At 46.0% G+C, this 22,983-nt stretch overlaps 1 protein-coding gene across 1 annotated transcript in view; it reads left to right on the plus strand.

Annotated features, from left to right (window-relative positions):
- Positions 1-22,983, plus strand: part of LOC112238881 (receptor tyrosine-protein kinase erbB-4-like) — a 499,848-nt gene that overhangs the window by 378,983 nt on the left and 97,882 nt on the right. The window contains exons 13-14 of the mRNA XM_042320089.1: positions 2,483-2,615; positions 9,999-10,092. Coding sequence (XP_042176023.1) covers positions 2,483-2,615; positions 9,999-10,092 — 227 coding nt within the window. The remainder of the gene's footprint in view (positions 1-2,482; positions 2,616-9,998; positions 10,093-22,983) is intronic.

The raw sequence follows: 22,983 nt of genomic DNA on the forward strand, positions 1-22,983 counted from the left end.
TTAACAGTAAACATTACACATACAGAAGTTTCAGAACAATAAAGACATTACAAATGTCATATATATATACAGTGTTTTAACAATGTACAAATGGTTAAAGTACACAAGGAAAAATAAATGAGCATAAATAAGGGTTGTATATACACTCTCTCTCTGTCGCTCTCTCTCTCCCCCTTCGCTCTCTTTCTCTCTCTCCCCCTTCTCTCTCTCTCTCTCTCTCTCTCTCTCTCTCTCTCTCTCTCTCTCTCTCTCTCTCTCTCTCTCTCAATTAAATTAAATTCTCCCCCTTCGCTCTCTCTCTCTCTCTCTCCCCCTTCTCGCTCTCTCTCTCTCTCTGTCTCTCTGTCTCTCTCACTCCCATATATCTCTCTCTGTCTCTCTCTCTCTCTCTCTCTCCTCTTCTCTCTCTGTCTCTCTGTCTCTCTCACTCCCATATATCTCTCTCTCTGTCTCTCTCTCTCTCTCTCTCTCTCTCTCTCTCTCTCTCTCTCTCTCTCTCTGTCTCTCTCTCTCTCTCTCCCTTCTCTCTCTCTGTCTCTCTCTCTCCCTTCTCTCTCTCTCTCTCTGTCTCTCTGTCTCTCTCTCTCTCATTCTCTGTCTTTCGTCTCCCTATCCCTGTTTCTCTTTCCTGGCCTGGTTACCTACGGCTCTGAAGCACAAAGTGAGGCCTTGGAACTGGAACAGAGATGCTTTTGTATCACACGGATCTCAATGCTTTCATGCTCTGCCCTCACAAGCACTTTTTTCAATTTGTTCCTTTCCCCCCCTCTCTAACACTTTCTCTCTTCCTCTCTCTATCCCCCCCGTCGCTCCCTCTCTCACTATATTGCTTCTTGTTTTCAAAATGTGTAACCATTCTGGACATGACACCAAACCACAGAATGCCCCCTGGCTTACATCTGGCCTGAACCTCAAAGTGAGGGTGCAATGATTGTGACTGTAGTTCTGTCAGCTCCGTCTCTGGTGCCTAACAAACACATGCAGTCTCTTTATGCTGGTCCGATGGGGAGGGGAAGCCAGTACGGAGCCAGTGGCAGAGCAAAGCAGTGAAGAGCTGAACTAGGCCAGGCCAGACAGCCTGTTGCTCTCTGCTGCTGTGGACCTGCCAGACATTGCATCCTGCTGCAGGCGGAATGGAAATCACTTCTGTCATGTCCCAAATGGTACCCTATTCGCTATGTAGTGCACTATTTTTGACAACGGTATATAGGGCCCTGGTCAAAAGCAGTGCACTATATTGGTAGAAGGGTACCATTTGGGACACAACCTTTGTATGAAATAGTAGCCCTCACCCCATAGACCCTCGACTTCTCACAATGCTGTGTGCAATGTTGGGTAACAATCTTGGAACCTAGAAATGAATCTGAAGTGTCCGCTGGCGGGCTTCTACATTTTAACAGTCTGTCACGAGAGACAACGTAGCAACCATATAATATTATAAAACGAGCTGGAGAGAGATCTCACTGCACAGATAGTAGGCTGCTCCTACTGTAGTGGTAGTTGAGTACAGAGAGCCTGTTTCCTGCACAGAGGGACAGTTGGACTAAAAGCCGCCTTAATCATTATCTTTGCCAGAATCTGCTGATGCTGAAAAGATAATAAGAGTTTAGGGCTGATTTTCAACTTTATTTCTTTGTTTTTTCACCCTCTTTTTCTTGTCTTGTCATTGGTCATCACAGTTAGCTTGTACATCCAGCTGTTTGTGAAGCTAATTTAACCCCGTTGCTGTTTGGTTAGCACTATTACAGTGTAATGGGAGAACACAACTACAGCCTGCTCCACATCCAGCTCCACAGCCGGTCTCCTCTCACAGACCCACCTGTCAGTCTCCCGCTCTACCTTAGCACTCAACAGACGGATTAGGGATGCAAAAATCAGGTATCTTTCCACCAAATTCCCAGGTTTTCCAGAAAATCACTGGATTTCCTGCTTATTCCTTCTTGATTCCGTAAGTCTTCCAACCGGGATTCCCAGAATCACATCACCATACACTTCCACTTCTAACAAAGGATCTTTGAGATAGATCTGCATGGTGAGACATGTCTCTCCCTTTCTGCTTCAGCTCTACCTTGTTAGATGCTCTAATGCTCTAATTTCACCATGAACCTCTAAGAAAGGGGCTTTGACATAGACCTGCATGGTGTGTCTGGCTGGCATTACCTTTTGCAGATGGCAGACACACGGACAGTACAGTATAGACGATTAACATGTGACCATTAATCCACCCTCCCTCAGATGGACCTGGAAGGAGAGCTCATGGTTGAGTTGAAACCACTGTTTGACTGACTGGCCTCAGATTAACACAGTAGCCTTGAAAAAGAAAAGTTGTAATTTTAGTAGCCAATGGCTCCACCCATATCCTTTCCAATAAAAAAATATCAATATTGTCCAGTACCTAACCCTGTCATGCTACTGTGGATAGTTTTTGACCTTCTGTTTGACCCCTAACCCTAGTCTTAACCTGTATTCCTGCGTTTCTCAGCTACTGAGCGGATGGTGTGTGACCCTCTGTGTTCGGACGCTGGCTGCTGGGGGCCGGGACCAGACCAGTGCCTGGCCTGTCGCTACTTCAGCCGGGGACGCATCTGTGTGGACACCTGCAACCTCTATGAAGGGTGAGTTACGTATACCAGTGTCACATAATGACAGATACTGTAGACACTTGACAGTGTAACATAATTACATAATGACAGTATCACTCTCAATATGCATGAAGATAAAGAGAAATACAGCTGTCAAACTAACAACTCTTTTACCTCAGTGAAAGTACTTTTGTTTTAGGTCTTTTAGGTCTGAGAACGAGTATGACTTGTATATGAAAGGATGTACAGAATAGTTTTTCTATATAGTGACTTTCTTGCAGTAGTACTATGTATTACCTGTTCAGCAGACCAGTAAGTGTACAATATAACTACTGTCTGTGTAGACACCAATCTCTTCCCTCGTTCATTCCGGTAATCCCTGAACGGGAGAAAACATGGTGTAAACACAATCTACAGGCTCCTGTGAAAGATAGAAAGATACTGCAATAATGGACCGAGAATGAACTTACTTGTTTCTCAAATATCAGAGAAAAATAGATGTGTGTTTGTTTGAAAGATGGTCTGCCTCCCAAATGGCACCCTATTCTCTATATAGTTACACTACTTTTAACCAGGGCCCATAGGGTTCTGTTTCAAAGTAGTGCACTATATATGGATTTTGGTGCCATTTGGGACGCAGGCAGGGATGAGGCCAGGTCAGACACCGCACTTCATACCTGAAGGATAAACCACCACAACAAAACCCTCCGGTGAGTAAATAACAGGGGAGATAAGATTAAGGTTGTTTTCATCTGCTGCAGTGTGGATTTACAGAGTAGAGATGTTACAATATGTGAGACAGAAGCACTCACACCCACTCACTCACACTCACACCCACTCACTCACACTCACACCCACTCACACACACACACACACACACACACACACACACACACACACACACACACACACACACACACACACAGGAGTGTACTTACTGTAGTGTTAGTAGGAGACATGAGACAACATGGAGGGGTCTGAGGGAGTGTACTTATATGGTGATTAGGGGGATTGGTTATGGGTTTGTATTCCCTGCACGATTTAAAATATTGTTGCTACATTGTCTATGTTGTTGTTGTTGTTTTCCTGTAAAATCCTCTCTAATAAATTGTTTAAAAGTCTGTTTTTCAATGGCAATAACAGGTGAGACATTGAAAGTTAAATGTCACCATCTCAAGCGTACGCCAGACTAAAGACAAAGCTAAAGTCCAGTGTGGTGTAGAAATAGAAGAGCGGTTCTATGGCTGGTGTACACCACATTAGAGACAGACATGGATGCTTGTTTTGCCTTGCAGACTGACTGGCTCTAGGCCCAGGCAGCCATCGGGGCCCTTCGTAGTCGAGAAACGTGAGGCCAGTTTGGAGAGGTACGCCAGACGAGAGAGGAGAGGCGCAGGGCAGGGGGGTTAGGCGTGTCACTGCGTGTCACAGTCACTGCTTGCGCACGGGGCCACGCTCTGCCTACCTGTCTGCCTGTCTGCACGCCACCGCTCACAGCTCGGCTAATCAAAGGAACACGAGAGATGCTACTAACCAATCACAGAGCCACGAGACGCTACTGACTGAAGTCTATTGAGACCATAGAAGTACATAATGTAGAACACATAGAGGTGGTTTCCAGAACATAGACTAAGTCTGGGAATAAAAAGCATGCTCAATGGAGAATCTCCATGAAAACCTCTTTCAAATTCAGGACTTGACTTAATCTGTGTCTGGTACTGTTAAACTACCCCATAGTATTCGGGCTGGGCGATGCATCATGAATACTGGTATACCGGTATGGGTTCACACACCGGTATGTATTTTTACAACACTGTCTATAACAATATTTTGATACAGTGCTGAACTAAATGAAACGTTCTACACATTGGACTACTTCACTGTCAGTTTTGTCCTGGGTTGGTTGAGTATTAAACCATCCGAATGGAGAAAGCCCATTAAAACCACTTAGTACCATTTGGTTTCCAATCAAAGGTCATGCACTACTCATAAAACATATGTAGAACTTTTACAATTCAGAGAACAATATTGTGATATGATATGTTGGCGATATCGCCCAGCCCTACATAGTTTTATATTGTATATACAGTACCAGTCAAAAGTTTGGACACCTACTGATTCAAGGGTTTTTCTTTATTTTTACTATTTTCTACATTGTAGAATAATAGTGAAGACATCAAATCTATGAAATAACACATATGGAATCATGTAGTAACAAAAAAGTGTGAAACAAATCCAAATATATTTTGCCACCCTTTGCCTTGATGACAGCTTTGCACACTCTTGGCATTCTCTCAACTATCTTCATGAGGTAGTCACCTGGAATGCATATCAATTAACAGGTGTGCCTTGTTAAAAGTTAATTTGTGGAATTTCTTTCCTTCTTTAATGCATTTGAGCCAATCAGCTGTGTTGTGACAAGGTAGGAGTGATATACAGAAGTAGCCCTATTTGGTAAAAGACCAAGTCCATATTATGGCAAAGAACAGCTCAAATAAGCAAAGAGAAACAACAGTCCATCATTACTTTAAGACATGAAGTTCAGTCAATACGGAAAATGTCAAGAACTTTGAAAGTGTCTTCAAGTGCAGTCGCAAAAACCATCAAGCGCTATGATGAAACTGTCTCTCTTGAGGACTGCCACAGGAAAGGAAGACCCAGAGTTACCTCTGCTCCAGAGGATAAGTTCATTCGAGTTACCAGCCTCAGAAAATGCAGCGCAAATAAATGCTTCACAGAGTTCAAGTAAAAGACACAACTATTCAGAGGAGACTGCATGAATCAGGCCTTCATGGTTGAAATGCTGCAAAGAAAACACTACTAAACACCAATAATAAGAAGGGACTTGCTTGGGCCAAGAAACACAAACAATGGACATTAGACTGGAGGAAATCTGTCCTTTGGTCTGATGAGTACAAATTTGACCGCCGTGTCTTTGTGAGATGCAGAATAGGTGAACGGATGATCTCTGCATGTGTGGTTCCCACTGTCCCACTCTGGTTTGCACTTGGTGGGACTATCATTCAACAGGACAATGACCCAAAACACACCTCCAGGATGTGTAAGGGCTATTTGACCAAGGAGGAGAGTGATGGAGTGCTGCATCAGATGACCTGGCCTCCACAATCACCGACCTCAACCCAACTGAGATGGTTTGGGATGGGTTGGACTGCAGAGTGAAGGAAAAGCAGCCAGCAAGTGTTCAGCATATGTGAGAACTCCTTTAAGGCTGTTGGAAAAGCATTCCAGGTGAAGCTGGTTGAGAGAATGCCAAGAGTGTGCAAAGCTGTCATCAAGGCAAAGGGTGGCTACTTTGAACAATCTCAAGTATAAAAACACTTCTTTTGTTATTACATGATTCCATTTGTGTTATTTCATAATTTTGATGTCTTCACTATTATTCTACAATGTAGAAAATAGTAAAAATAAAGATATACCCTGGAATGAGTAGGTGGGTCCAACCTTTTGACTGGTTGAGACAATGTCTTGTTGACTGTGGGGCACTATCTAGAAGGAAAAACATATATTTTGCATTTCCTAACGTCTCTGTCTTAAAGGTAATTGTCTATTTTGAGTGACTGAGTCAGCACAACAGGTTTGCTAGAAAAGATGACGACACAGACACAAAGTACAACTGTTATTGTGGAGTTTTAGGTTGGACCTCCCGTGAGGAAGTGAGGTATTGTCTGCTTCTGTCCTCCAGGTCTTATGTTAGAACAGAGGTTTTAAGTGCTGTGTAACTGACGTGCCTCCGTCCTGAGAGAGAGAGAGAGAGAGAGAGACTGAGAGAGAGAGAGAGAGAGACAGAGAGAGAGAGACTGGGAGAGAGAGACTGGGACAGAGAGACTGAGAGACTTATGGCAATAGAGAAGCTAAACCCTATGGAGAACCATGGGAGACTAAGCTAACATAAAGGACATGTTAAGCCATAACCCATTTAAATCATAGCTTTACCAGACAAAGACCTACCTCCCGTGCCACCCTGCATGGCATTGTGTTGACCGGATAAAGCATAATTAATCCTAATTTGATTTCAGGTCCCATGGAGGTATTCCTCTTGTTATTTAGCAGAGGGAGGAAACACTCACTTACTCCTCACACATGTTGTCCCAGCCAGACCTGGGTACAAATACCATTTGAAATCTTTCTAATACTTTTAGGCAGTTGCTTTAGCCTGCTCGGAGTGCCAGATGGGTGGGGTTTGCATTTTTTGTGATTATTCTATTGCTTCGATTGGCCCAGACAAGCTCAGTAATGCTCAGATGAAGTATTACTTTTTAAAAAATAGTATTTGAACCCATGTTTGCCCACAGCGTAACACCAGAGTTTCTCTTGTTAGTATTAGACACACACACACTGTCCTATCCCTCACATTAATGTTAAAGGGTGCCATGTTAAATCTCTTTGCTATACTTTGTGTCTGTTAGTGCATGACTTTTCAAGCCCCACCAGTGACTTCTGTTTTTAATGTTGTGAAAAAGGAACAAGACACCACTTTAGTGAATTGATTTCTGAAAGTATGGAACACCCGTTAGCATTAGTTGGAAAGCTACACCAAAGTGATTGTATCAACATAGCCACGATAATTAGCTTGGATGCTGGAGGGTGTAGTGTAACTTAGTGGAATACATCAGATTGAACATTCTCAGCATGTGCAGTACGTGCTCAACGCTAAATGAGCCCATGACTTCATCCAGTGACCTTCAGCGCCAAATTAAACATGAGAACGAGATATAAAAGCCCACCTCCTACGTACATACAAACACACACACATACAAACACACACACATACAAACACACACACATACAAACACACACACATACAAACACACACACACACACACACACACACACACACACACACACACACACACATACAAACACACACACATACAAACACACACACATACAAACACACACACATACAAACACACACACATACAAACACACACACATACAAACACACACACACACAAACACACACACACACACACACACACACACACACACACACACACACACACACACACACACACACACACACACATACAAACACACACACATACAAACACACACACATACAAACACACACACACACACACACATACAAACACACACACATACAAACACACACACATACAAACACACACACATACAAACACACACACACACACACACACACACACACACACACACACACATACAAACACACACACATACAAACACACACACATACACACACACACACACACACACACACACACACACACACACACACACACACATACAAACACACACACATACAAACGCACACACACACACATACAAACACACACACATACAAACACACACACATACAAACGCACACACACACACACACACATACAAACACACACACATACAAACACACACACATACAAACAAACACACACACATACAAATACAAACACACACACACACACCTACACACCACACACACACCACATGCCACGCACACCGCACGTCACACACCACACACACACCACACGTCACACATCACACGCCACACACACACCACATGCCACACACACCACACACACCCCACTCCACACAAACACACACACCACACACACCCCACTCCACACAAACACACACACACCACTCCACACTCATATACACACACTCCACACATTGATTGTTTCCTCAAATCAAATATAATAAAATATTATTAGTCACATGCTTCGTAACCAACCGGTGTAGACTAACAGTGAAATTCTTACTTACGGCCCTTCCCTATAATGCAGAGAGAGAGATAATAGAAAAATAATAACCAGACTAAAGATAACTTACCAGGGTACCAGTAGCGAGTCTATGTGCTGGGATACGAGGTCATTGAGGGTGATATGTACACATAGGTAGGGTTCAAGCAACAGGAAGGATAATAAACAGCAGCAGGGTACCAGTAGCGAGTCTATGTGCTGGGATACGACGTCATTGAGGGTGATATGTACACATAGGTAGGGTTCAAGCAACAGGAAGGATAATAAACAGCAGCAGGGTACCAGTAGCGAGTCTATGTGCTGGGATACGAGGTCATTGAGGGTGATATGTACACATAGGTAGGGTTCAAGCAACAGGAAGGATAATAAACAGCAGCAGGGTACCAGTAGCGAGTCTATGTGCTGGGATACGAGGTCATTGAGGGTGATATGTACACATAGGTAGGGTTCAAGCAACAGGAAGGATAATAAACAGCAGCAGGGTACCAGTAGCGAGTCTATGTGCTGGGATACGACGTCATTGAGGGTGATATGTACACATAGGTAGGGTTCAAGCAACAGGAAGGATAATAAACAGCAGCAGGGTACCAGTAGCGAGTCTATGTGCTGGGATACGAGGTCATTGAGGGTGATATGTACACATAGGTAGGGTTCAAGCAACAGGAAGGATAATAAACAGCAGCAGCGTATGTGGAAAAAGGGCCAATGCAGATAGTCCAGGTTGGTTAAATATTTATCTAACTATTTAGCCGTCTCAACTAATGTTGACATTGATGAAGGTGATTGATTGACTTTTAAGAAATGTACGATGTAATTGATCATTGAAGGTTCAGCTTTTTGTCACTGTTGTTGAATTATTGCCTTTGACTAAAAACTGTGTGTAGTATGTGTTTGTTTTTGTAATTTAGGCAAAAGACATTGGTTACATCCGGAATAGAGCCCTAATTCCCTTTTAAGTGCACTGCTTTTGACCACTGCCTATGGGGATTATATGCTCTATATAGGTAATAGGGTACAATGTCAGACACACCCATCCATTTTGTCAGTTTTCAGTTCTCATTTAATTTCCATCTGCAATAGTCTAGGCTCATGTCCAGGTTTTATGTCAGCCATCGTAGCAGGCTGTTGCTAGTTGTGTACAGTATACATAGTGGAAGAGTGGGTGTACCACAGTACAGTGACTGCAGTGCCTGAGACCATGAAACCCCTCCAGCTGTTCCTCTAAACAGAGCCAGTGGAGCACAGTGGAGCACAGTGGAGCACAGTGGGGCACAGTGGGGTACAGTGGAGCACTGAGGAGCACAGTGGAGCACTGAGGAGCACAGTGGAGCACAGCTCGCCTCCCTTCCTGTAGAGTCTGTATCTGACACACTTCTTTTTTTTCTCACTTTCCCCACTCTCTCCCTCTCTCTCCCACTCTCTCCCTCTCTCTCCCTCTCTCTCCCTCTATCTTCCCCCTCCTCCCTCCTTCTCTCCCCCTCTCTCTCCTTCCCCCCTCTGCCTCTCTCCTCCTTTCTTCCGTCTCCCCCTACCTCCCTTCATCTTCCTCTACCTCCCGTGGTTTCCCCCCCTCTCTCTCACACACTCTCTCGCCCCCTCTCTCCATCCCTTCCTCGTGTTCCGCCCCCCCTCCCCTCTCTCCATCTCTGGTTTTCAGGGAGGTGCGTGAGTATGCCAACGGCTCGGTGTGTGTGGAGTGTGATTCCCAGTGTGAGAGAGCAGACGATTACTCTCTGACCTGTCATAGCCCGGTAAGATCCTCTAGAGACACAGTCTAACACATATGTGCCCACACACACACACAAACACTCACACACACAAACACACACACACACACACACACACACACATAGAACCATCCTAAAGCATCCATGACATGCACTTGTAAATGATCCTCACTCCTGCACATTCAAACTTAATACTAGAGACAATGAATAATAATATGTTTTATATGGTGATGCCAAGACATCCTTTATAGCGTACTCAGTGTGCCATAACATTATCCTACATTACATCTTTTATTTGAGTAAATTAGCAGATACTCATACCCAGAGCGACTTGCAGTCAGTCAGTGGATTCAACTAAGTTTAGTTGGTAGAAACATCCACCTATCACTGTCAGTAGACAGACCTTTCTGCCAAATAGCTGCCATCAGCAAAAACATGAATCATATTGTGTCCATTAATAAAGTCTCTCTAGAGCTTTTCTTTTTCTCTCTTTTCTGTCCCTACCATAAACTGAAATCACTTGTGACCACAGACAAGGGATGCATCCCAAATGGCACTCTATTCCCTATATATAGTGCACTACTTTTGACCAGAGCACTATGGGCCTTGGTCAAAAGTAAGGCATTATATAGGTGGTAGGGTGTCATTTGAGATCCAGACTAGGCCTTCGATTGCCCTGGAAGCATAATTCATTGTATTCTCAGTTAGTGTGCCAGCGAGCTTCACTATTTATTTTATTTTATGTTAAATTAAATTCTGACATGTGTTAAGCAATACTGTCTTTGTGTGACTGTGTGTGTGTGAATGTGTGTGCGTATGTGATTGTGTGTTTCCGTATATCTGTGTGTGAGTTTGTAAATGTGTGTGTCCCTGTGGACTTTCAAGTATTGTCTCAGGCTGTGTTATGATGCTCCTTGTCCTTCCGTTCATCTCCTGTCTATAGACAAGGTGATCCTTCACCACCTTTATCTATGCTCCCTTCTCCCTGCTCCCTTCTCTCTTCTCCCTGCTCTCTTCTCCCTGCTCCCTTCTCTCTTCTCCCTTCTCTCTTCTCCCTTCTCTCTTCTCCCTGCTCTCTTCTCCCTGCTCCCTTCTCTCTTCTCCCTTCTCCCTGCTCCCTTCTCCCTGCTCTCTTCTCCCTGCTCCCTTCTCTCTTCTCTCTTCTCCCTGCTCCCTTCTTCCTGCTCTCTTCTACCTTCTTCCTGCTCTCTTCTACCTTCTTCCTGCTCTCTTCTACCTTCTTCCTGCTCTCTTCTCCCTTCTTCCTGTTCTCTTCTCCCTGCTCCCTTATCCCTGCTCCCTTATCCCTGCTCCCTTATCCCTGCTCTCTTCTCCCTGCTCCCTTCTCCATGCTCCCTTATCCCTGCTCCCTTATCCCCTTCTCCCTGCTCTCTTCTCCCTGCTCTCTTCTCCCTGCTCTCTTCTCCCTGCTCCCTTCTCCCTGCTCCCTTCTCCCTGCTCCCTTCTCCATGCTCCCTTCTCCATTCTCCCTTCTCCATGCTCCCTTCTCCATGCTCCCTTCTCCCTGCTCCCTTCTCCCTGCTCTCTTCTCCCTTCTCCCCACTCCCTTATCCATGCTCCCTTGTCCATGCTCCCTTCTCCCTGCTCTCTTCTCTCTTTTCCCTTCTCCCTTCTCAATGCTCCCATGTCCATGCTCCCTTTTCCCTTCTCCCTTCTTCCTGCTCTCTTCTCCCTGCTCCCTTCTTCCTGCTTCGTTCTCCCTGCTCCCTTCCCCTTCTTCTCCCTGCTCCCTGCTCCATTCTCCCTTCTCTCTGCTCCATTCTCCCTTCTCTCTGCTCACTTCTCGCTGCTCTCTGCTCCCTGCTCTCTGCTCCCTTTTCTCTGCTCTCTGCTCCCTTTTCTCTGCTCCCTTTTCTCTGCTCCCTTCTCCCTGCTCCCTTCTTCCTGCTTCGTTCTCTCTGCTCCCTTCCCCTTTCTTCTCCCTGCTCCCTGCTCCATTCTCCCTTCTCTCTGCTCCTTCTCTCTGCTCCCTTCTCACTTCTCGCTGCTCTCTGCTCCCTTTTCTCTGCTCCCTTCTCCCTGCTCTCTGCTCCTTTTCTCTGCTCCCTTCTCCCTGCTCTCTGCTCCCTTTTCTCTGCTCCTTTTCTCTGCTCCCTTTTCTCTGCTCCCTTCTCCCTGCTCTCTGCTCCCTTCTCACTGCTCCCTTCTCCCTGCTCCCTTCTCCTTTCTCCCTGCTCCCTTCTCACCTCTCCCTGATCTCCGCTCCCTTCTCCCTGATCTCTGCTCCCTTCTCCCTGCTCTCTGCTCCCTTTTCTCTGCTCCTTTCTCCCTTCTCTCTGCTCCTTTCTCCCTTCTCTCTGCTCCCTTCTCCCTGCTCTCTGCTCCTTCTCTCTGTTCCCTTCTCCCTGCTCCATTCTCCCTGCTCCCTTCTCTCTTCTCCCTTCTCTCTGCTCCCTTCTCTCTTCTCCTTCTCACTGCTCTCTGCTCCCTTCTCCCTGCTCCCTTCTCCCTGCTCTCTGCTCCCTTCTCTCTGTTCCCTGCTCCCTGCTCCCTGCTCCATTCTCCCTGCTCCATTCTCCCTGCTCCCTTCTCTCTTCTCCCTTCTCTCTGCTCCCTTCTCTCTGCTCCCTTCTCACTGCTCTCTGCTCTCTTCTCCCTGCTCCCTTCTTCCTGCTTCGTTCTCCTTGCTCCCTTCCCCTTCTTCACCCTGCTCCCTGCTCCATTCTCCCTTCTCTCTGCTCCCTTCTCACTTCTCGCTGCTCTCTGCTCCCTTTTCTCTGCTCCCTTCTCCCTGCTCCTTTCTTCCTGCTTCGTTCTCTCTGCTCCCTTCCCCTTTCTTCTCCCTGCTCCCTGCTCCATTCTCCCTTCTCTCTGCTCCTTCTCTCTGCTCCTTCTCACTTCTCGCTGCTCTCTGCTCCTTCTCACTTCTCGCTGCTCTCTGCTCCTTTTCTCTGCTCCCTTTTCTCTGCTCCCTTCTCCCTGCTCTCTGCTCCCTTTTCTCTGCTCCCTTCTCCCTGCTCTCTGCTCCCTTCTCACTGCTCCCTTCTCCCTGCTCCCTTCTCCTTTCTCCCTGCTCCCTTCTCCTTTCTCCCTGCTCCCTTCTCACCTCTCCCTGATCTCTGCTCCCTTCTCCCTGATCTCTGCTCCCTTCTCCCTGCTCTCTGCTCCCTTCTCTCTGCTCCTTTCTCCCTTCTCTCTGCTCCTTTCTCCCTTCTCTCTGCTCCCTTCTCCCTGCTCTCTGCTCCCTTCTCTCTGTTCCCTTCTCCCTGCTCCCTGCTCCATTCTCCCTGCTCCCTTCTCTCTTCTCCCTTCTCTCTGCTCCCTTCTCTCTGCTCCCTTCTCACTGCTCTCTGCTCCTTCTCCCTGCTCCTTCTCACTTCTCTCTGTTCCCTTCTCCCTGCCCCCTTCTCCCTGCTCCATTCTCCCTGCTCCATTCTCCCTGCTCCCTTCTCTCTTCTCCCTTCTCCCTTCTCTCTGCTCCCTTCTCTCTGCTCCCTTCTCACTGCTCTCTGCTCCCTTCTCCCTGCTCCCTTCTCCCTGCTCCATTCTCCCTGCTCCCTTCTCTCTTCTCCCTTCTCTCTGCTCCCTTCTCTCTGCTCCCTTCTCACTGCTCTCTGCTCCCTTCTCCCTGCTCCCTTCTCCCTTCTCTCTGCTCCCTTCTCTCCGCTCCCTTCTCCCTTCTCCCTGCTCTCTGCTCCCTTCTCCCTGCTCTCTGCTCCCTTCTCCCTGCTCTCTGCTCCCTTCTCTCTGCTCCCTTCTCCCTGCTCCCTTCTCCCTTCTCTCTGCTCCCTTCTCTCTGCTCCCTTCTCCCTTCTCCCTGCTCTCTGCTCCCTTCTCTCTGCTCCTTCTCTCTTGTCTCTTCTCCTCTCTGCTCCCTTCTCTCTGCTCCCTTCTCCCTTCTGTCTGCTCCTTCTCCCTTCTCTCTGCTCCCTTCTCCCTGCTCCCTTCTCCTTCTCTCTGCTCCTTCTCTCTTGTCTCTTCTCCTCTCTGCTCCCTTCTCTCTTGTCTCTTCTCCTCTCTGCTCCCTTCTCTCTTGTCTCTTCTTCTCTCTGCTCCCTTCTCTCTTGTCTCTTCTCCTCTCTGCTCCCTTCTCCCTTCTCTCTGCTCCCTTCTCCCTTCTCTCTGCTCCCTTCTCTCTGCTCCCTTCTCCCTTCTCTGCTCCCTTCTCCCTGCTCCCTTCTCCTTCTCTCTGCTCCCTTCTCCCTTCTCTCTGCTCCTTCTCTCTGCTCCCTTCTCCCTTCTCTCTGCTCCCTTCTCCCTGCTCCTTCTCTCTGCTCTCTGCTCCCTTCTCCCTGCTCTCTGCTCCTTCTCTCTGCTCCCTTCTCTCTTGTCTCTTCTCCTCTCTGCTCCCTTCTCTCTGCTCCTTCTCTCTGCTCCCTTCTCTCTGCTCCCTTCTCCCTGCTCTCTGCTCCCTTCTCCCTTCTCTCTGCTCCCTTCTCTCTGCTCCCTTCTCTCTGCTCCCTTCTCTCTGCTCCTTCTCACTTGTCTCTTCTCCTCTCTGCTCCCTTCTCTCTTGTCTCTTCTCCTCTCTGCTCCCTTCTCTCTGCTCCTTCTCCTTCTCTCTGCTCCTTCTCCCTTCTCTCTGCTCCCTTCTCCTTCTCTCTGCTCCCTTCTCTCTTCTCCCTTCTCTCTGTTCCCTTCTCTCTTGTCTCTTCTCCTCTCTGCTCCCTTCTCTCTTGTCTCTTCTCCTCTCTGCTCCCTTCTCTCTTGTCTCTTCTTCTCTCTGCTCCCTTCTCTCTTGTCTCTTCTTCTCTCTGCTCCTTCTCTCTTGTCTCTTCTCCTCTCTGCTCCCTTCTCTCTGCTCCCTTCTCCCTTCTCTCTGTCCCTTCTCCCTTCTCTCTGCTCCCTTCTCTCTGCTCCCTTCTCCTTCTCTCTGCTCCTTCTCCCTTCTCTCTGCTCCTTCTCCCTGCTCCCTTCTCCCTTCTCTCTGCTCTCTGCTCCCTTCTCCCTGCTCTCTGCTCCCTTCTCTCTGCTCCTTCTCTCTTGTCTCTTCTCCTCTCTGCTCCCTTCTCTCTGCTCCCTTCTCTCTGCTCCCTTCTCTCTGCTCCCTTCTCCCTGCTCTCTGCTCCTTCTCCCTTCTCTCTGCTCCCTTCTCTCTGCTCCCTTCTCTCTGCTCCTTCTCTCTTGTCTCTTCTCCTCTCTGCTCCTTCTCTCTTGTCTCTTCTCCTCTCTGCTCCTTCTCTCTTGTCTCTTCTCCTCTCTGCTCCCTTCTCTCTGCTCCCTTCTCCCTTCTCTCTGCTCCCTTCTCCCTTCTCTCTGCTCCCTTCTCCTTCTCTCTGCTCCCTTCTCCCTGCTCCCTTCTCCCTTCTCTCTGCTCCCTTCTCTCTTGTCTCTTCTCCTCTCTGCTCCCTTCTCTTGTCTCTTCTCCTCTCTGCTCCCTTCTCTCTTGTCTCTTCTTCTCTCTGCTCCTTCTCTCTTGTCTCTTCTCCTCTCTGCTCCCTTCTCTCTGCTCCCTTCTCCTTCTCTCTGCTCCCTTCTCCCTTCTCTCTGCTCCCTTCTCTCTGCTCCCTTCTCTCTTGTCTCTTCTCCTCTCTGCTCTCTGCTCCTTCTCTCTGCTCCTTCTCTCTGCTCCCTTCTCTCTTGTCTCTTCTCCTCTCTGCTCCTTCTCTCTTGTCTCTTCTCCTCTCTGCTCCCTTCTCTCTTGTCTCTTCTCCTCTCTGCTCTCTTCTCTCTGCTCCTTCTCTCTGCTCCCTTCTCTCTGCTCCCTGCTCTCTGCTCCCTTCTCTCTTGTCTCTTCTCCTCTCGGCTCTCTTCTCTCTGCTCCCTTCTCTCTGCTCCCTTCTCTCTGCTCCCTGCTCTCTGCTCCCTTCTCTCTTGTCTCTTCTCCTCTCTGCTCTCTTCTCTCTGCTCCCTGCTCTCTGCTCCCTTCTCTCTTGTCTCTTCTCCTCTCTGCTCTCTTCTCTCTGCTCCCTTCTCTCTGCTCCCTGCTCTCTGCTCCCTTCTCTCTTGTCTCTTCTCCTCTCTGCTCCCTTCTCCCTGCTCCTCCTCTCTGCTCCCTTCTCTCTTGTCTCTTCTCCTCTCTGCTCCCTTCTCCCTGCTCCCTCCTCTCTGCTCCTGCTCTCTGCTCCTTCTCTCTTGTCTCTTCTCCTCTCTGCTCTGTTCTCTCTGCTCCCTTCTATCTGCTCCCTTCTCTCTGCTCCCTGCTCTCTGCTCCCTTCTCTCTTGTCTCTTCTCCTCTCTGCTCCCTTCTCCCTACTCCCTCCTCTCTGCTCCCTTCTCTCTTGTCTCTTCTCCTCTCTGCTCCCTTCTCCCTGCTCCCTCCTCTCTGCTCCCTGCTCTCTGCTCCCTTCTCTCTTGTCTCTTCTCCTCTCTGCTCTCTTCTCTGCCTGTCATCTTGATAGTTTATTAAGTCAACACCCCTCTAGCCTTCAATCTCACTACACACAATATACTCAACGCCACACACATGCAGACACACACACAAGCACACACTCAAGGCCACACGAAGTATTCATGCATGATTTCTGAGTCTTGTCATCTATGTGGAGTGGTAGAACATGTGGATACAATTGTGCCCAATCGCTGGCACACACACACACACACTCACACAACCACTCATGAGCTTAATTCAGAGTTGAGATAAGTACGTGCAACTAAGAAGATTGTGTAAATAATTAATTGACAATTTGAGTAACGTATGTAACTGAAGTCAGAATACTGCCTGCCCCCATGTGCCCAGTATTTCTTTTAAATGGAGACATTGTGCAGTGGTCGGAGCTCTGTTCTGTATGGTTTGGAACGTGGCTTGCAGGTCCCTTTCCGAGGGCCTCTGTTGAGTCTATGGAGTATGTGTGAGTCTATGGAGTATGTGTGAGTCTATGGAGTATGTGTGAGTCTATGGAGTATGTGTGAGTCTATGGAGTATGTGTGAGTCTATGGAGTATGTGTGAGTCTATGGAGTATGTGTGAGTCTATGGAGTATGTGTGAGTCTATGGAGTATGTGTGAGTCTATGGAGTATGTGTGAGTCTATGGCGTATGTGTGAGTCTATGGAGTATGTGTGAGTATGTGTGAGTCTATGGAGTATGTGTGAGTCTATGGAGTATGTGTGAGTCTATGGAGTATGTGTGAGTCTATGGAGTATGTGTGAGTCTATGGAGTATGTGTGAGTCTATGGAGTATGTGTGAGTCTATGGAGTATGTGTGAGTCTATGGAGTATGTGTGAGTCTATGGAGTATGTGTGAGTCTATGGAGTATGTGTGAGTCTATGGAGTATGTGTGAGTCTATGGAGTATGTGTGAGTCTATGGGACAGACAGGCCAGAGTAAGCACTGCGAGGGGTTTGGGTTACATCAGGGTATGTGCTCATTGTTATTAAGGCTAGATTAGCTGCTGCAGGGTTAGATTTTTGGCTCTTCTTTTCCTAGAACTAATAATGTCATGGGCCTGCACTGAGCCAATCTAAAACAAACAGAGAGATAGAGAGAGAGAAATGGGGAGAGAGGGATATATGTTATGTTCTTAGGCCTGCACTTAGCCAATCTAAAACAGACATAGTTGGAGAGACATTAACTTATGTCCACAATGCTCTTAGCCAATATAAAACAGAGAGATAGAGAATTGGAGATATGATCATAGGCCTGCTCTAAGACAAACTACAGGTTTAGGCTGAACCTGCCTGGTGGGATTAACAGTAAAGCTCTATGGTCATGTATAATAGGCCTCTTCCCTAGTGAACTACTTTTGAAGGGGACCCATAGGGACTATATAAGGAATAAAATGCACCTTGGGATGCAAGCTATATAACATCTAACAGCATGACTAGGCTTACTATACATGACCACAGAGCTTTACTGTTAATCCCACCAGGCAGGTTCATCCTAAACCTGTAGTGATGGAAACATAGTGGAGTAGATAGACTAAAGGATTACATCAGTCATGTTATGACAACAGAAACCATAGCAATGACATTACATTCCACCATTTGCTATGATTTGATCACCATGGCTAATGCCTTCTAAGGACGGAGGGAGGATGTAATAATGTCAGTCACACTCAGGATAAGCAGTTGAGAGAGGGGGGAGACAGAGACAGACACGGGTATTGAAAGAGAGCGATAGAGGGAGATGATAGATAGATAGATAGATAGAAGATAGATAGATAGATAGATAGATAGATAGATAGATAGATAGATAGATAGATAGATAGATAGATAGATAGATAGATAGATAGATAGATAGATAGATAGATAGATAGATAGATAGATAGATAGATAGATAGATAGATAGATAGATAGATATAGACAGGGGGAGGTGACAGCATTCCCTCCCACATATGCCCCCCTAGGCACAACTATGACAACATAACAAACAAAAACGGGTCACAACTCCTACAGCTCTGTCGCACGCTGGGTATATACATAGTCAATGGTAGGCTTCGAGGGGACTCCTATGGTAGGTACACCTATAGCTCATCTCTTGGCAGTAGTACTGTAGACTACTTTATCACCGACCTCAACCCAGAGTCTCTCAGAGCGTTCACAATCAGACCACAGCAAAATCACAGTCTACTTGAACAGAGCAATACTCAATCACGAGGCATCAAAGCCAAAGGAACTGAGTAACATTAAGAAATGCTATAGATGGAAGGAATGCAGTTTGGAAACCTACCAAAAAACAATTAGGCAACAACAAATTCAATCCCTTCTAGACAATTTCCTGGGTAAAACGTTCCACTGCAATAGTGAAGGTGTAAACGTGGCAGTAGAAAATCTTAACAGTATATTTGACCTCTCAGCTTCCCTATCAAATCTAAAAATCTCAAATAGAAAACCGAAGAAAATGAACAACAATGACAAATGGTTTGATGAAGAATGCAAAAATCTAAGAAAGAAATTGAGAATCCTGTCCAACCAAAAACATAGAGACCCGTAAAACCTGAGTCTACGCCTTCACTATGGTGAATCACTAAAACAATACAGAAATACACTACGGAAACAGAAGGAACAAAACGTCAGAAATCAGCTCAATGTAATTGAAGAAGCCATAGACTCTAACCACTTCTGGGAAAATTGGAAAACTCTAAACAAACAACAACACGAAGAATTATCTATCCAAAATGGAGATGTATGGGTAAACCACTTCTCCAATCTTTCTGGGTCTATAACAAAGAATAAAGAGCAAAAACATATACATGATCAAATACAAATCTTAGAATCAACTCTTAAAGACTACCAGAACCCACTGAATTCTCCAATTACCTTGAACGAGTTACAGGACAAAATAAAAACCCTCCAACCCAAAAAGGCCTGTGGTGTTGATGGTATCCTTAATGAAATGATTAAATATACAGACAACAAATTCCAATTGGCTATACTTAAACTCTTTAACACCATCCTTAGCTCTGGCATCTTCCCCAATATTTGGAACCAAGGACTGATCACCCCAATCCACAAAAGTGGAGACAAATTTGACCCCAATAACTACCGTGAAATATGTACAGTAACCTTGGGAAAATCCTCTGCATTATCATTAACAGCAGACTCGTACATTTCCTCAATGAAAACAATGTACTGAGCAAATGTCAAATTGGCTTTTTACCGAATTACCGTACAACAGACCATGTATTCACCCTGCACACCCTAATTGACAACCAAACAAACCAAAACAAAGGCAAAGTCTTCTCATGCTTTGTTGATTTCAAAAAAGCCTTCGACTCAATTTGGCATGACGGTCTGCTATACAAATTGATGGAAAGTGGTGTTGGGGTAAAACATACGACATTATAAAATCCATGTACACAAACAACAAGTGTGCGGTTAAAATTGGCAAAAAACACACACATTTCTTCACACAGGGTCATGGGGTGAGACAGGGATGCAGCTTTAGCCCCACCCTCTTCAACATATACATCAACGAATTGGCGCAAGCACTAGAAAAGTCTGCAGCACCCTGCCTCACCCTACTAGAATCTGAAGTCAAATGTCTACTGTTTGCTGATGATCTGGTGCTTCTGTCACCAACCAAGGAGGGCCTACAGCAGCACCTAGATCTTCTGCACAGATTCTGTCAGACCTGGGCCCTGACAGTAAATCTCAGTAAGACCAAAATAATGGTGTTCCAAAAAAGGTCCAGTCGCCAGGACCACAAATACAAATTCCATCTAGACACTGTTGCCCTAGAGCACACAAAAAACTATACATACCTTGGCCTAAACATCAGCGCCACAGGTAACTTCCACAAAGCTGTGAACGATCTGAGAGACGAGGCAAGAAGGGGATTCTATGCCATCAAAAGGAACATAAATTTCAACATACCAATTAGGATCTGGCTAAAAATACTTGAATCAGTCACTGAGCCCATTGCCCTTTACGGTTGTGAGGTCTGGGGTCCGCTCAACAACCAAGACTTCACAAAATGGGACAAACACCAAATTGAGACTGCATGCAGAATTCTGCAAAAATATCCTCTGTGTACAACGTAGAACACCAAATAATGCATGCAGAGCAGAATTAGGCCGATACCCACTAATTATCAAAATCCAGAAAAGAGCTGTTAAATTCTACAACCACCTAAAAGGAAGCGATTCCCAAACCTTCCATAACAAAGCCATCACCTACAGAGAGATGAACCTGGAGAAGAGTCCCCTAAGCAAGCTGGTCCTGGGGCTCTGTTCACAAACACACCCCACAGAGCCCCAGGACAGCAGCACAATTAGACCCAACCAAATCATGAGAAAACAAAAAGATAATTACTTGACACATTGGAAAGAATTAACAAAAAAACAGAGCAAATTAGAATGCTATTTGGCCCTAAACAGAGAGTACACAGTGGCATAATACCTGTCCACTGTGACTGACCCAAACTTAAGGAAAGCTTTGACTATGTTCAGACTTAGTGAGCATAGCCTTGCTATTGAGAAAGGCCGCCGTAGGCAGACCTGGCTCTCAAGAGAAGACAGGCTATGTGCACACTGCCCACAAAATGAGGTGTAAACTGAGCTGCACTTCCTAACCTCCTGTCCAACGTATGACCATATTAGAGATACATATTTCCCTCAGATTACACAGATCCACAAAGAATTCGAAAACAAATCCAATTTTGATAAACTCCCATATCTACTGGGTGAAATACCACAGTGTGCCATCACAGCAGCAAGATTTGTGACCTGTTGCCACGAGAAAAGGGCAACCAGTGAAGAATAAACACCATTGTAAATACAACCCTTATTTATGCTCATTTAATTTCCCTTGTGTACTTTAACTATTTGCACATTGTTACAACACTGTATGTATATATATATATTTATAGAAAAAAAGAAAGAGATAGTAAGTGAGAGATAGATAGAGAGATAGTAAGTGAGAGAGAGCGCTAGAGAGAGCGCTAGAGAGAGCGCTAGAGAGCTAGAGAGAGCTAGTGAGTGAGTGAGTGAGTGAGATAGGTACACATGATGGGGAAAAGAATGATACAATTACATATTGCGATATTATTTTAGACAGTATTATATTTATTATTTTTGGTGGGCTGTACCTGTGTATTTTTCATCATACAGCTTGTTCTCCATCTTCTTTTTAAATGGTGAGACACTATGTTTTCAGCACTTGTATTACTATCACTGATCAAAAGTCATGTTCTCATGCTTCTCGTCTCTCTGTAGCAGACGTATAAAGAGCAATATGTTTGGAACATCAAATCGCAATAAAATCGCAGTGTCAAATCACAATAAATACCGTATCAGTACCTAAGTATTGTGATATCCCTGGCCATCCCCAGCCCTAGCACGTACCATGCTGCTTATACATATCCAATCCCTTGAGATCTACAGGTAGGGAGGATCGGTTTGCTTAAGTTTGATTTGGCCTACCCTCTACCTCCCTTCTCCCCTCCTCCCCTCATTTCTCCTCTAGCCATATGTTGTTCAGATGGGTCCTCTGTCCCAGATGGACTGTCACAGCCTGCTAATTGATTAACGGGCATCTCTCTCGCTCTCGCTCTCTCTCTCTCTGTCTCTCTCTCTCTCTCTCTCTCTCTCTCTCTCTCTCTCTGTCTCTCTATGTTAGAGAAGCTGGGGGAGCTGTTTGGCTTATTCCTCAGTGTTAAAGCTTGCATGTAGAGGGGAATACACGCCTGTAGTCGTATGGTATCTCTATGTGCATAGGCTCTTACAAAGGCTCTTATCTCTGTATGAGCTAGCCATTATGTAGCTATGTAATTGACCCTGCAGTTGTGCCTTTCACTGTAGAGTAACTGTCATTGACACGCCATCATTATTGTATGATTTTGAATTGGGCCCCAAGGTTATACAGGCTGAAGTGGGGTTCTGCAGAATGAGCCCATAGTCAAAGTGTCTAAGTTGGACTACTGATCCAGAATCAGTTTTGCCTATTAGATGTATAATGAATAGACAGTGAGATACTTTATGGATATGGGCCCTGGAGCCAGATGTTTAAAGTATATCACAGTAGGAGTGCTGCTTTAGGATCAGCCTTGCCTAATAAATCACAATGAATAAGATTACATGGACAGGATGGCCCTGATCCTTGATCAGCACTTATACTTTGAGGCCTTGTCTAACCCCTGCAGTAGATATATGAGGTGTGCTGTTGGCCCCAGTATAAATCCCTGGTAATGATGTATCGCTTGTAGCCCGGGAAAGCCTTTTATATGTTAGAGGACTGTCTATGGGAGACGACACGTGAATTACCTTTACGACCAGCGAGCTGCTACAGCACAGCACAACGGCTTACACAGGGGGAACACACACACACACACGCACGGACATTTACACACACACACACACACACACACACACACACACACACACACACACACACACACACACACACACACACACACACACACACACACAGGCATGGACATTTACACACACACACACACACAGGCATGGGCACACACACAGGACACATACAAGACTGCAGATGCACTGTGTTTGGTGTCGAGATGAGATGGGGTTACTGGCTATAGTAGAGCCTATCACAGCCATGGGTATGAGAC

The sequence above is a fragment of the Oncorhynchus tshawytscha genome, linkage group LG03 (assembly GCF_018296145.1).
Source record: "Oncorhynchus tshawytscha isolate Ot180627B linkage group LG03, Otsh_v2.0, whole genome shotgun sequence".
NCBI classification, from domain to species: domain Eukaryota; kingdom Metazoa; phylum Chordata; class Actinopteri; order Salmoniformes; family Salmonidae; genus Oncorhynchus; species Oncorhynchus tshawytscha.